The sequence below is a fragment of the Suillus subaureus genome (assembly GCF_016647635.1).
Source record: "Suillus subaureus strain MN1 chromosome Unknown BJ212scaffold_5, whole genome shotgun sequence".
Taxonomy (NCBI): Eukaryota; Fungi; Basidiomycota; class Agaricomycetes; order Boletales; family Suillaceae; genus Suillus; species Suillus subaureus.
The window spans coordinates 1,430,683-1,445,025 of record NW_024538561.1 but is presented as its reverse complement, the minus strand read 5'-3'; the positions used below and the strand labels follow the sequence as shown (position 1 = coordinate 1,445,025).

The 14,343-nt window shown below is 48.6% G+C and overlaps 6 protein-coding genes across 6 annotated transcripts; 2 read left to right on the top strand and 4 right to left on the bottom strand.

The window, feature by feature from the left end:
• Positions 1-13: 13 nt before the first annotated feature.
• BJ212DRAFT_1330957 (uncharacterized protein) lies at positions 14-2,340 on the top strand. Its single transcript, XM_041334746.1, has 9 exons — positions 14-471; positions 522-543; positions 692-862; positions 922-1,087; positions 1,145-1,178; positions 1,225-1,483; positions 1,535-1,805; positions 1,863-1,877; positions 1,937-2,340. Exons 1-9 carry the CDS (start codon positions 155-157, stop codon positions 2,140-2,142), a joined length of 1,461 nt encoding a protein of 486 aa, XP_041197262.1. The 5' UTR covers positions 14-154; the 3' UTR covers positions 2,143-2,340.
• Positions 2,341-6,473, bottom strand: BJ212DRAFT_1330954 (uncharacterized protein). The gene is made up of 11 exons (XM_041334745.1): positions 6,251-6,473; positions 6,149-6,190; positions 6,049-6,093; positions 5,956-6,019; positions 5,408-5,782; positions 5,332-5,384; positions 5,203-5,272; positions 4,318-5,167; positions 4,247-4,265; positions 3,961-4,186; positions 2,341-3,895 (listed from the first exon to the last, which is right to left on the bottom strand). Exons 1-11 carry the CDS (start codon positions 6,317-6,319, stop codon positions 2,511-2,513), a joined length of 3,198 nt encoding a protein of 1,065 aa, XP_041197261.1. The 5' UTR covers positions 6,320-6,473; the 3' UTR covers positions 2,341-2,510.
• Positions 6,474-8,643: 2,170 nt separating this feature from the next.
• Positions 8,644-9,793, top strand: BJ212DRAFT_832500 (uncharacterized protein). The gene is made up of 2 exons (XM_041344167.1): positions 8,644-9,429; positions 9,485-9,793. Exons 1-2 carry the CDS (start codon positions 8,723-8,725, stop codon positions 9,600-9,602), a joined length of 825 nt encoding a protein of 274 aa, XP_041197260.1. The 5' UTR covers positions 8,644-8,722; the 3' UTR covers positions 9,603-9,793.
• A 461-nt stretch (positions 9,794-10,254) lies between these two features.
• On the bottom strand, positions 10,255-11,868 carry BJ212DRAFT_1330945 (NADP-dependent oxidoreductase domain-containing protein). The gene is made up of 7 exons (XM_041334744.1): positions 11,584-11,868; positions 11,449-11,530; positions 11,165-11,386; positions 10,956-11,106; positions 10,699-10,896; positions 10,472-10,647; positions 10,255-10,418 (listed from the first exon to the last, which is right to left on the bottom strand). The coding sequence occupies exons 1-7, from the start codon at positions 11,808-11,810 to the stop codon at positions 10,326-10,328; spliced, it is 1,149 nt and encodes a 382-aa protein (XP_041197259.1). The 5' UTR covers positions 11,811-11,868; the 3' UTR covers positions 10,255-10,325.
• BJ212DRAFT_1330943 (Cerato-platanin) lies at positions 11,812-12,650 on the bottom strand. Its single transcript, XM_041334743.1, has 2 exons — positions 12,176-12,650; positions 11,812-12,126 (listed from the first exon to the last, which is right to left on the bottom strand). The coding sequence occupies exon 1, from the start codon at positions 12,611-12,613 to the stop codon at positions 12,182-12,184; it is 432 nt and encodes a 143-aa protein (XP_041197258.1). The 5' UTR covers positions 12,614-12,650; the 3' UTR covers positions 11,812-12,126; positions 12,176-12,181.
• A 553-nt stretch (positions 12,651-13,203) lies between these two features.
• Positions 13,204-14,291, bottom strand: BJ212DRAFT_1330930 (uncharacterized protein). The gene is made up of 5 exons (XM_041334742.1): positions 14,029-14,291; positions 13,822-13,967; positions 13,699-13,760; positions 13,430-13,634; positions 13,204-13,360 (listed from the first exon to the last, which is right to left on the bottom strand). The coding sequence occupies exons 1-4, from the start codon at positions 14,055-14,057 to the stop codon at positions 13,611-13,613; spliced, it is 261 nt and encodes an 86-aa protein (XP_041197257.1). The 5' UTR covers positions 14,058-14,291; the 3' UTR covers positions 13,204-13,360; positions 13,430-13,610.
• Between the last annotated feature and the right edge of the window lie 52 nt (positions 14,292-14,343).

Sequence of the window (14,343 nt, the reverse complement as noted above, 5' to 3'; positions counted from 1 at the left end):
CGAATCACTAAGAACATTGAGTGACGATACGTGTAGTGAATGAGACCCAAAAATAGAAAGTGATTGTTTGGTCAGTACTTTAAGTACTAAAGTACTGAAGACCTTGAAGCTCTTCACAACATTCACATCTTTCTTTTTCAAACTCTCAAGAACGATGGAAGAACCGCAACCCTCGCATCCAGGTACATCTGACTCTATGATGGGGCTATCAATGTCCCGCAGTGGAGGCACCTCCAGCTCAGCCCTGAAGCGCGGGCCCCCTTCCTCATTCGAAGGACTTGAGGATGAGACGAGCAAGAAGCGGTTCAAAGGGGACCTGGGGAATGAGCCAGATAGCGAGAAGTCTGTCGCTAAACCAGGTTATGAGACCCTTGCAGAGGATCTTGCTCAAGAACTTCAGTGCGGTTGTTGCACTGAGCTAGTGTATCGACCGGTGGTCGTGTCCCCTTGTCAGCACTTCTTCTGTGGCAGGTATGACTCTTTAAGAATGTTGTCGTATACCAATGCTGACCTCCGCCAAGCTGTTGTGTTCTATGGATTCGTGTGAGTTTTTGGTCTCCAGTTGACAGTCGTTCGTGGCACACTATGCGCTTACCCGACACATCGGGTATTCATGCTGGCTGCATGCGTTCATTCTTTTCCCATCTCTGTGTCATCACCGAGCTATTGATCTAACGAGTACCGACTCCAGAATGGAGGTACGAACTGTCCTGCATGCCGAGGGGTATCTACTATCGTTACACCATCACGCCCATTGCAATCGATCGTCGATATTCTTTTGCGGGCCGATCCGTCACGAGAACGCGCTAAACGAGAAAGAATTCAGGCGGATGAGGTATACAAGGCTGGATGTTCTATGAGGGTGCGTAGTTCAAGAATCAGTTCATTTACGAATGCGTTTCTGAAGCACGTGTCTCCTAGATCCCGACACCACGAGAAGCGTCACCAGAACCCAACCTGAATCAAAATGCGGATTATGTTCGCCCTTGTCCTCATTGTGTGCCTGATAATGCATTCGGTTGGAGGTGCCCTCAGCCTGTTATCGATTACGGCGTCGACCCAGAGCGCGCGTGGCACCTGGATGACGGTAGGTTACACTATTAGTTTCATTATCAAAGAGTTATCTTAGTTGTTTGTACCCTAGGTAATCCTCCTGGTCATGCGTTTTGCGGAAACTGGTATGTGAATACTACTATCCCTTTCCTACCCTTACCTGGCTATTAGCGAAAACCTTCTCGCCTTGCGCGCTCCTTCCACAACAAAATGTGACCTATGCCAGGTCTCATTTTGCGGCGTTGGTGTACCAGGGCGTTGCTTAGCGGCACCTCTGCTGTCTCAGCACCCTCACAACATGTCTGACCTCGGTGATCTTATCCAATCATCCGAAGTTTATGGATGCTTCGATCATAATACCGTCGAGGTCGATATCATGCTTGATTACCTGACCGCTCAAGAACTTTCACCTCGGCATATTTATCGCGAGGTTAGTGATGGTCCTTTTTGATCACGGCCCTACGTATCTGACGCAGTGTAGGTTGCATCACACATCCTCTCCCAGCCTAATGGTTTCCGTCCCCTGATAGAGCTCGACTTGTTCGTGGATATCCATAGCGTTACCGCTGGGATTGATGAGAATCCAGATGCGCCGAGAAACAGGATATGCAGACAGTGTGCTACAGAAGTCATGCTCTGGGGTATGAAGGACTGGTGGATACGAGAAAGGCAGAAAGGTTTTCTTGAGGAAACTGTGACTCGCCGACCTGACTGTAAGGAAGGCACCTCCTGCAGCAGGCAGAAAGATCTCGGTGAGTGTATTGTTGTTTGGATAAACATGTTCAAAGTTCACTCAACGCCGGCTACAGCGCATGCAAGGGAATGTAAGTCCCAGATCGTCCCCTATTTATTTTCTGTGCTTGTACTAATGTTCTTGGCTCAGATAATCACATCATCGCCCCTCGTTTTTCAGGAGATTCGGTCCTTTCCACTGATGCATCAATGACAGGTACTCAAGGCAGCCCACTCGCATTTGCTGCTACAACTGCCGATGCCGCTAGGCAATTAGAGCCGGAGATGAGGGAAAGTCGGGGACATGCAGCAGTGACAGATTTCCCGACAATCTCCCTTCTGACTGATGGACTATGAGGACCACTCCCCCCGCTTCACCTTAGCATCTACAACGAGCTTAATGCTGTGACGGAGTTCAGGTTGCACGTGGAAAATCTTCACCGTGGTTACAAGTCAATGACTAGCTCAGATGTCATTGGCACCGCGGATTTCATGTCTCCTTTCTCTTTCCAATTCTAATAGTCATTTTATCGTTATCTTCACCTCAAAGCCAGTGGGATGAGTTTCCAATAGGTTTGAGACTAATCCGGTACATCGCGTGTGGTACATTAATGACAGATAGGACAACATTGTAAATATATGCAAAATGAACATGATGATATATATACGATGAAATCTAGGAACAAGTAAGGATAGTGGAAAGCAAATGAAGACAGGACCGACAATCAAAGGGTGCCCAGACCGTTATACATAGGAATGTCATCGTCCCAATGCCGTCGTGCAACACGGCCAAATGACCGATGGGTGTGCACTGACTGCCTGTCCAGTGAGGCAACTTTGCGTCGTTGACGCTCCTTCAACTCTTCCGCCAATCTCTCCACTTTGGCCTTAGCCTCAGCCTTGGCCTCTGCCTTCTGTCGCTTCTTCTCCTCCAATTTGCGCGCCTTCTCTGCTTTGCTGTCTTCCTTGCGAGCAGTTTTGGATGTTACGACACTCGCAGTTGGAGACGCTGACCACGCGCTTTCAAGCACGCTTGGAGCCTTGCTACTGCTCGCGCCCGGGGACATGAGATGGTTCAGAGATGACTTCGTAGGGTGAGGGCTGGCCATCGATGTATAGGCACTTGCCGGGGAAAAGGTGCTGCTCACGGGTGAGCCAATATCAAAGGTCGAAGAAGGTGCAGGTGATATGGATGGAAAATGATGGGTGACTGTGGGTTGAACATTGAGTCGTAGGTGTTCTACATTGAACACACGACCTTTCGGTCGCACGTCAGGAGTTCGTGTAATAAATGGCTTCCGTAGTGACGGTGTTGTATAATCGGGCGAAAAGATAATGCTGCCCGAGTCAGAATAGCGACGACCAGTTATATCCCGGTCTTCTGTTGTTCGCTCCTCAATGATTGTAAGCTGCTGGTTAGCAACAGCTGGATGATCAATGGGAGTTTTAAGGGTGATAGGGCTGGTAGGAGGCGATGCTGAGTATAATTGCGAGATACTGCCATTCGAGCTGATAGACGTTGTTGAAGACGACAAGGAGGGTGTATCGCTGTCACTGGCGCTTACGTGCCCGTTGCTAGCACGTGATCGCATCCTTGTGCGGCGTGGAAGGTGGGAAGCAGGGGAGGAGGAAATGGAGGGAGTGTAAGGGCCAGAATAATCATCTGAAGAGATATCGAAATCTGACTCTGAATGAGTGGTTGAGCTGGTCATGGAATGGGATCCGAAGGAAGGCGAAAGAGGCTCTTCGTGCTCTAGAAGAAGATATGGCATGGTAGGGGCCTTTCCGGCAGTATGAACACCATTGCTAGGATCAAGGAAATCATCGACGTCATCTATCGCGACTCCAACGCGCTCTTGCTCTTCGGCATAGCTCCGTGGATGCGATACTGCAGGCGACAGGAGGTCAGCTACGGCGCATATCTCAAAGTCCGTATGTGCTGAAATAATGCTGAACGTTCTGTTGCGGTGGTGCGCCATGGATCGTCTCCGTGGCGTTAAGGTAGATTCAGAAAGGGTGTTTTTATGTGAGGCCTGTGTTATTTGAGAAACTGTCGGAGTTGCGGTGGCAGCCGAGTTCTGACATGATGATCCACCACGAGTGGGAAAAGCTACATGATACCCAAATCACGGGTTAGAATACTTCATTTTTACTCACGGTCTTCAAAGTACTCACTGAGATTAGCTGTGAAGCCTCTTGTCGTCGAGCCTGTACTGCTCTGCTGATCAAGAGAGCTAGATGACTTTGCGTTCGAAACACCACCGCCACGGCTGCGACTTGATGTTGGGACAATGTCGCTCGAACGACCAGGGTTATCACTGTCACTGGGGTCGGGGTTACGACCACCGCCTCCGTTTTTACTGTCAGCGCGGGAACGACCAGTCCTCTTCTGGCTATAAGACTAGGAGTTGAGAACTATGTCAGCTCGTGACAAGAGACCCTTCATGTTTGAAATAATCACCATAACTGTCTTGAGTGCCCTGAACGGAAAAAAGTCAAAATATGCCGTCAAGAGGTACTGGATAAACAAACCTAATTTGAAGGCTCCGACAGCTACACAGTGTTGCGACTTCGTACACACCGACAGAAGTCGAATTCGAAAGAGCCCGATGCATTGCATGTTTTACAAGGGATTCGAGGTGATGAATTTGGTAAGTACTCGAGAGAATCAGCAATTGGCTCAACACTGCAGGTGCATGTTGGAGGGGAGTGATGAGCGCCAGTGAGTAAAAATACTGCAATAGCGCCAGTGTGATTGGATAAGGCTCAGATAGGTTGAAGGCGCGTGGCGTGAGACGTGGGTCTGGACGCGCTTCTGAGGACCCTGGTGCGCCAGGGAGGTCCGGAAGCCCAACGTCCATGGAAGATGATGGCAAGATCTCTATTGCCTGTCGAGCCCGCGCCAAGAACTTGTTCCTTTGATCTTTGAACCAGGGCCAACGATCTTCGAGAGTCTTTCTCGAACATTTGACTTTGCGCCCGTCGTCACAGATGATTTCAAAATCAGCAAGAACACCCTCTTCTAGGGCTGATAATCCAAACTCCTGCATCGGTATATCAATTTGCAGAGGTGGAGGTTGATAGATTCCAAATGACTCCAAATCTATAACAGCAACGTGATCCCAACTGAGAAGCCGGCGGTTGTAATCTTCGATGAGGTTGCCATTCCGGTTTCCGAAGATCATAAATTTGTTCGCTTCTGCCCACAAACAGGCACGAAACCAGGAGCCAGTCGCCATGGCGCTCCCCGAGTCAATACGAGACCATGTCATGGTCAACATGTCTAACGCCCAGATAGAATAAGATTGGTATGTATGCGCCAGGTACGTGCCAGCAATGATGAAGTGCGTGCCCAGGATGGCACCTGAGGGAAAACGGAGTCCTGGGGGAATGACGTGCCTGTCATATCCGTGGAACGATCCGTGATCGTGAAATCTGTGTCTGGCAATGGAGAGAAAACCTCAAACTCTCGCTTGACATCTGTGAACTGTGTGATAAATATGTCATCAGGCCTAAACGAAGCAGTCACAGCAGTTAACAGCTTACGTTGTAGTTGCTGTACAGGTAGATGTCATTCGGAAAGTCGTCAGTTGGGGGAGCTGAATACGGCATGTGAACAAACGAATCGGATGAAGTGAATGTTGGGTTGAAGGAGGGGACTTTTCGGGCCGGAATCGTGCCCCAGGGGGACCCAACATGGTGGTCGTATCCGTCGAGTGGACTTCCTCCTGCGGTAATCGGACACGTTGGTTTGCGGAAACGGCTACGCTACGATAGGTACCACAATGGTGGGGAAAGCTTCGGCGCTGAACCCAAGCTCTACCCAATAAATCATACACATAGATGTCATCCAGCCAAACATTCGATAGGTCTTGGCCTCCGATGATGAAAAGACGGTCAGCTGAAACAGATGATAGATGCGCATATCGAGGCTTTGGAACCAACGTCTCTGCGCCAGACTCCGCAGAGGCACCGTTAGTAGCTGTTGCGGGAACCACTGCATTGTTGACAAGTCGAAGAAACGGACGTCGTTGAGTACACAAAGATCTTCTGGATTACTGGAGTTCGGGGTGCTGCCCATACCACCGAAACAATCAGTTGATTGTTCCCTTATGGCAAATCAAATTTGCATAAGAGCTGGGCGACAAACAGCCAGGTGGAGAAACTCACAGGTCTCTGTGCAGTGGAAATATCGTGCTTCTGGGATATCATCCTCCGGAGATGGTGTGATCCTCTCCCAGACAAAGGTCTCCATGTCGACACATATAGATCGGAGACCATGCGGCGCTCTGTGACCAGGCGCCCACCCTAATATACGGACGATTTGATAAGAAAGGATGATAGAGACCAACTAGCAACGCACGAAAAGATACATCTTCGACCCTACAACTGTGGTAGACGCGCCCTACAAAAAATGACGAACGCTGAATGAGTGGATGGTAGACAACGCAAAATGCATGCATACCACAAGCTTCGGAGGGACGTCACCGGTCGTCTTCCGACAGAACGTTGTCAAGTCGGATATGGAGTGCATTTTTCAGAATTGAATGCGCTCGCTGGGCAACGAGGCAAGATGGATACGGGACTAGGGAGTTGTGGAGGAAAGAGAAGAGTGAAAACCAGGAGATGAAGGGTTGATTAAGACCTCTAAGAAATCATTTCACTGGATGTATTGGTTACAATCTCAGATCCTAATCGGAATATGCCGGCAATCTCAGGCATGTGGCGCCGCAGTGAGGCTAGCAGCAACTCCAAGTCCTATTTTCAGCTGTTCTCCGATTCTTGAAGCTTAGAACTTTCCAAAGTTTATACTTAGTAAACCTGCTCAACTTGACTAACGCTGATTTTTTTTTTTTACGTCGGGGACCCTCTTATAGTTGATGGAAAGGACTAGAAACGGCATGTTTATTGCACTATTCCAATCGAGGATCACTAATCCATCAGACAGTATCATTCTAATTTATGCTGATGGAGTCCACTCAATTCCTTGTTCGTGTGAGGTCTAAACGCGGGGACGTTGGCCATTAGTGGCCCGAGTAGCTGCGCATCATTTGCCAGCGCACACAGATAAGTGAAATCAATCTTGAAACCTGTTTCAAAGCCCTGTAGTGGCACAATACTTCAAATCTGTCCCTCATCCATTCCAAATTTAATGGTGCTCCTGGAAGCTCCTGCATAGACCGTCCAAGCAGCGCTGTCAGCGGCAGAACTGCATCGCATTGACAGCTCTCTATCTGCCTAGTATTTCCAAGGCACTTGGTTGATAAGTATCTAGTGGTATGTTGAGGTGTGTCATATATCGTGGGCACTGTTACTAAATATTTGTACAGATTAAGACTGGGGAGTCCCTCAGCAAAAGGCGCCAATCGGTACCCCTCGTCACCACTTTAGTCAAACGCTTGCTCGGCGAACTCAATCCATTTATTCATTCTCGGTTGAACCAATCGCACACAATAAAATCGAGGGTCAGGGCTGCCATTAGGTAATAACTCCCTGCGACGAAGTTATCGAAATCCTATCTTGCGCGTGTTGAGGGGATCAACGTTCATATTTCCGCTTTCGCGGGCCGACTCACAACTTACAAACTAAGTTATTCGCGCTGGCGCCCATAAAGGACGTGAGGCGGCAACTGAAGGGCCATAGAGGTTGGTAACTGTTCCTGCCCCTACCATTGGGGGAAATAGTCGAAACGAGGGGAGAGCTCCAGCAAAGCTCAGTCGCTTCCCAGTGGCAGCAAGCCTAGATCATTGAAGATGAAAACCCCTGTATGATTCCTGTTCTTGTCAACGTCCAGTTTGCCGGCAGTCATTCGAGCCTGCTGTCAGACGACATGGATACTATGCTAAGCGAGGACGCCGCCTTCTTCATCAATCCGTTGCTGTGCCCGAGGTAAGCCTATCTGTTCTCATCATAATTAATCCACAAACTTTTATCCTGATTTGAACAGACGCCAAGTTAGCGAGCCTAGGCTTACCCCAACTTGAAGTTGAGTTTGTGTACTAGCCAAGTGCACCCTCACATGACCCGTGAGTTAAGCTACTCCTAATCGAGAGTGACAAGCGTCTACTGAAGCGCCAGATGCGGCGGCCTATCTTTGTGCATAGTTGGGCAGCTTACACGTAAACAGAAGGGAAGTTCATCTAGTAAAATCGTTCAAACACCAAGAACGTACGTATGCCATTCTATACGCGAATAATTTGAGCCAGCCATAGCACAGACTTTGAGAAGTTGAAAACTCAGTCGGTAGGACCGCAATCTTACAAAAAGAAAGTTATGAGCATCGCAGAGATTATCACTCATCTCACTCATTCCGAGAGGTTCCTTTCAAGGATATTTCGCCTACCTCGGCAGGAGTCATGGACCCGAGAAAGATTGCAACTGATTGTGAGATACCTGCTCATCGATAAGATGGAAATGCCGTACACGATACACGGAAGTACTCGCTTCGAGTCGCTTATGGATTCGTTTGCAACGTTTTGCTCATTTGCGTCTTCTTGCGCTTACCTGATGTTCGCTAGAATATGATCGTATTAGAGAGCTTCTCACATGACCTGTGATCCGCGGTCACCAGATAGTTAAACAAGTCGGTACGTGAAGCGCAAATTCGGGAGCTGCAAGTTCCGCCGTGCAGCTAGTTGTTTTTGTCATTGGAATTGGAGAGCCCGGATGATAAGAGATCACAGAGCCTGAGCAAGGCATCTGAAGCTTGATAGAATAACTCATCGCGCGGAATGTAATCATTCACAGAATTAATTAGTGAACATCGTCAGTTGTTAGGCTTACTTGCCCAGTCCTCTCGCACTAGTCGAAACATCATGATTCATGAACGATGTGCTCTGAAGTTGACTTTCAGGCTCAAACGCCAATTGAATCCCCGAAGTTATTCAAATCAATCAGGCTGATTCAATAGGCATTATCCTTGACAACGGTCGAATTCATGCTCTTTTTAACCAGTACTATCATTACTTCCATAACACTTCGCAGATTTATCCCGGCGGCATCTTCTTTTCGCGTCCCTTCATTGTCTCCGATCTATAGTGGCTTCTCTCAATCATTCATGTCTTCAGTCTCCGTTACAGAATCAGCAGATTGCCTCCAAGTCCAAGGACATGTCCAATATGATACCCCAGATCATATCACCCCGTCAAATGTCCACACATCTCCCCTAGAGCAATTTCATATCTGGTTCAACCAAGCTCGCGAGGCCAATGTCCGCGAACCTGATGCTATGTCTCTCTCCACAGCAACAGCATCGGGTATACCTTCTTCGCGCATGGTGCTCTTCAAGCAGCTAGACAAGCGGGGCTTTGTTTTCTATACTAACTATACATCTCGCAAGTCTCGAGAACTGGAAGAGAACCCTCAAGCTGCCCTGCTTTTCTTCTGGCGTGAGATGTCCAGGCAGGTGAGGGTACTTGGCAGGGTCGAGAAGTTGTCGAAAGAAGAGAGCGGAGAGTACTTCAAATCCCGCCCTGTCGGCACCCGTTTGGGTGCGTGGGCAAGCCATCAGAGCAGCGTCATCGGGGAAGATGACCTAGTCAACCGATTGACGGAGGTCCAGGAACGATTTGGAGTACAGGCATCTGACAAAGAAGGCGATGTCCCATTACCTGACTTCTGGGGTGGATGGAGAGTAATCCCCAGGTAGGTTTCTCCATATTCTTGACTACAATCAATCTTATGCGTTGAAATTACACAGCGAAGTTGAATTTTGGCTTGGAAAGCCTTCACGGCTTCATGACCGTGTCCGATATCTTCGTGTGGAAGGCTCGCCCAACAACCAACCGCAGTGGACGATAGATAGATTGTCCCCGTAATCTCCAACATGAGGACAATACTCTGGACCGATACCTCGCATGAATAGCAAATATGAATTCATCACAAATTCCAAGCATCACGGCGAGCTGCGCATTGCGGCCTCTTCAGATGGAATTCGAGATTACTTTCTGACATCATATTTTTAAACAGAAACCTATCGGGACTTTTAACTGAGCCCAGAATAAGCAACAAACTTGTCAGAAATTTCAGTACCAATACGACTGACAAATACGCGCAGGAGAACGCGCCCAGGTAACTCCACTTGGTTGGATCATGAGGCCACTTGCGAGAATAACGAGGTTCTAAAGCTCACGGTGGGATAGGCCAGACTATGACTGTAATGAGACTGTTGCGACGCCATGCTTTGTCTGCACGACCTATCAGAGCATGGCAAAAACATCAGGTGATCTTGAGATCATTGTCGATAACTGATAAATCAGATCCGCGGGGCTGAATCCATTCCTTGACCGTTCAATCCGGATTCTCAGTGAACTCGACACCGGTGTTCTATCAGTATTCGACGAGGGTGTATAATTACCCACACAATATCGAGCTAGTGACCCACGATGAGTTAATCGCGTGCAATTCGGATTGGACCCAACTTCGGGCAGTCGGTCATGATAGTGAAGTACATGTCAGGAATTAATTGCCAATCAATAGAGTTTCATTGATATGGAATACTATACAACTTTGTAGACACGGCGCTTAGGGACATGAGACTCTTATTTATCCGATGGCCTGATTGGTTCGACGCGCGGGACCTTCTCGAAATGAGCGGTATGTGCGAGAAGTATAGTAGGAGATGACCCATCGCCCTGCGAGATGACGCGTCAGTTTGGTATATACGACTGAGATTGGCACTGCGCACAATCATGGAGGTAGGGAACCCCGGATCAAACGGGATGATGCTTTCCAAATACCTGATCTGTTCCGGGGACAATGATATATCAAGTGCCTCGAGGTTCCCATGCAGTTGTTCGACTTTGCGCCCTCCAACTAGGGGGAAAACGTACGGCATTTTCTGCATAAGGTATGCGATGGCCACTGCATTCCCCGTTATTGATGTATTTTTATGATAGGTATAATGAAACTTACCGGCGGTGATGTGACTGGCACCAACCTCCTTTGCTACCTTCTCTAACGCATGGGACACCTTCTTTTCATTCTCAGTACGTTCCCAACCTGCGGTAAACATCTCCCTCCCCTTCTCTCCCGTTTCGCGGCGCCTCTGCTCCTCTTCGTCTGTGCGGAATTTACCGCCGGCGAGAACATTCCAGGGCGCGAGCGCCATACCTATTGAATAGGACAACTAATTAAATAGGACTTCTCAGGCCACAATTCCGCGGCTGTACCTTCAGCGCGGACCATTGGAATGATGTCGCGCTCAAATGAGCGCTCCAAAATGTTCCACATGCCTTGATAAATCACGAAAGGAGTTTTCCCGTAATCACGAGCGTATTGATTTGCCTTGGACACGATCCAGGCGGGTGTATCAGAGATACCCTGATACAGTGACATTTAATAACTCAATGACGTGACAGGGGCTTTTGATATGCGTTACCAGGTAGAGAACTTTGCCCTGTTGGACAAGGACATGCAATCCGTTCATGATTTCCTCAACACTGGTGTCGAAGTCCCACCAGTGAAGATATAAGATGTCGATGTAAGATGTTCTGAGTTTCTTTAGGCTCGCAGCGACGCTGAGACGCATCGACTTGACGTTGTTTCCGGTGAAGTTAGCCTTCTGTGCTTCATTTGAGCCTCGTTTGAAATTGGTAGTGTACTGTTCAAAAGGTAATTCTCAGCCCAAGAAAATTGTGTCGTGAAGTGTTGGGTACAACAGACTTTGGTAGCAATGACAAGCTGGTCACGAATGCCACGCTTTTCAGCCCACTCGCCGATAATCTCCTCTGAGCTTTCGTCTTGGCTATTATGGCATTCTACTCAGGGGGGTTCACAGCCCAGTAATACGGTACTCACTAGTTGTTCGCAGTATCGATAAAATTCCCGCCTGCGTCAAAATACGTGTCCAGTAATTTCACTGAGGACTGCTTGTCCATTGCACCCATTCCGTACTGGTGCCATTTGTCCCCAATGGACATGGCTCCCAACGCGAGTGGAGAAACGTGCACACCCGCAGTGGGGGCCAGTGTGCGATAGATGCCGAGCTTGGTGGGCGGTTTGGGGGCAAGTTGATAGATACTCATGGTGGCAACGAAGAGAAATTGTTAACCCCCTGTCCTAGAGCTCCTAATTAACTTATCCTCGCAGGCGTCGATGACGCCCATCATGCATCATGACGATCAAGACAAATTTCCATTTATAGACAATCAAGTTAATGCAAGTCCGGCCAACTAACCACAATGAACAGTAAGTACTGTGAACAACTGTACTTCAAATGAAAACCGAAGGTCAAGTATATAACAGTAGAGACAGAGGAAGCAAGAAGATGAGACGAAAGTTCCATAGTGTAACCCAATAATTCATCAAACTTCAAGACATTCTGGTGATGTGACATACTTGCTGTTCAAAAGTAAGCTTTTGTTCACCCGCGTGTTGTAAAACAGCTTGCCTGTCATTACATGCCACAGAAGCTTTCGGCTGCCTGTGTGGCGGTAGCAGTGACCTTGCCCGCAGCGACACCAGTGTTGTCCGTCAACTCGTTAAATGCCTCAAGGGACAGATTGAATGTATACGCTGCATCGACAGCGGTGATGTAGATGCTCTCATGTGTCCCAGTAGGAGTGGTGTACTGCAAGTTCCAGCAGGTACCACACAGAGTTGAATTCCAAGTGAGGTTGGGAATACCCCCAATGTTGGGGAAAGACGGAAGAGAGCCGAAAGTGGTGTAGCCTTTTGTCAACAGGCCATTGACACCGTTAGAGCAAGCGACATTGGAGAGGGAAGTGGCTGAATTATCATAGAAGCTGTCGTAGGTCACTTCGACCTGCGTTGCAAAAGCAGGAAGAGCAAAGACGGAGAGAAGAACGACAGCGGAGGAAAGCTTCATTGTGCAGACAAGTGGTTTGAAGACTGACTTGTTAATGACTGACCTCTGGATATTGGCCAGGCTTTATAGTCCGTGCCCATTGACAAATAGCACGCACGCAGCCAGAATTTGAGCCTGGCTTACCTGCGCATCAGGATAAAATGCAGCTAGACCGCAAAGGATGGAGGTCAGTAGTGGCCTCAAGTGCCCGATGACAGTTGTTAATTCTCGTGCCTGCAAACCTGTGAGACGAGGCAGGACACATAACGGGACGTTTAAAACCCAAATACGGTGACCAAGGTGCTGGAGACGACGGCACTATGGGCATTTACATAACACCATCATTGGCTGCGCAGGCGTCTTCGACAGTGCCATCTGCTGTTTTGTCAGTATGTTGCCATGTACTTTTCACGAATGAGCGCAAAATATGGAGAGCGACCACATGACCCGCGCCGAGAACACAACTAACTCTATGCAGGACAATTCAGCCGTCAGCAAGTGACAGTGCACGTGTGTAGCTTACGTGCGGTGGCCATGTCTGCATTGATATATGCCTTTCAGTCATCAGCCAATGAACCAACCACACCATAAGTCTGCAGCAACCCTATCAGGACCTGCGAATGGACATCGCCAATTAACTCTGACATGGACAAATAGCGCTGTGCTGGTCGGACATGTGGCATGTTTCAAGGCCGTGTTTGAGATTGCCAGCGCCACTGATGAATGGAAGACAGCGCAAGACATGAAAATAAACCTGCTCAAAAGCATCTGGCGGTAAACTGATGAGCCTCGAAATCGAGATTTGTTGATGAATATGCATTACGAGTTCAAACTTGCCTCTGGTATTCTTTCTCATCGTGATTTTGCAACGCACCTGAGTCATAGACGTCTATTATTTTGGAAGGTGGCTGAAAACGGACAAGTTCTGATATTTTGGGCTTCAAGCTTCGCCTTTCACCGCGAGCGACCAAGCTTCACCCCTGGCCTCACACAGATTTTGCACCAGCGTCATCAGCCTTCACCTACTTCTGCATAGCATCACCTTGTAGACCGCATCCAAATGAGAATATGAGATGAGGTAGACGAGCAAGAGAGTTGGCAGGAACCTTGTTGGCGACAATATTGACCGCGTTGAGCAACTTCACTGCATCAGGGTCAGAAAGACCACCTACACGACAAAAACATCAGTTTAGGATGGGACGGGCAGGAGAGAGCAATGAATGTCTTGCCTGAAAGGAAGATGATGCCTTCAACTGCGACAGGGACTGGACGAGCAAGGATTATAGCGGTGGCCGAGCCACTCTCTTCAGTTGGCGTGGTAGAATGCGAAGAGTACTTGAGGCTGGGTTGCGGAAAGGAAGGCTTAATAGAAGAACTTGCGTGAACAATTCAATTACTCGCGACTGAACTCCTCAAAGGCCAGAAGTAGTTCTTACCCTCCAGCAGTACGCCATATGCAGTGCATCTCGCATAAAACATACTGATTATCCTCACGTGGACCCCAATGCTCTTCCTGAGTTTCGCGTCTTCAGCGAAGTCAACATCAGGCTCCACAATGGTCAGACCAGCTTGTTAACTAATAGCGGCACAGTGAGCAAGGATTTAGCCTGGACTTCGAGATCAGCCTGAGTGGGTGGGGACGACGAATTGCAGAGGATCGGGGCACGCCATTTGCTGAAACGGGCTCCTCTTCCTCCTCCTCCTCCTCCTCCTCCTCCTCCTCCTGCCGCTTGTAGACAAAGCAGAAGGTC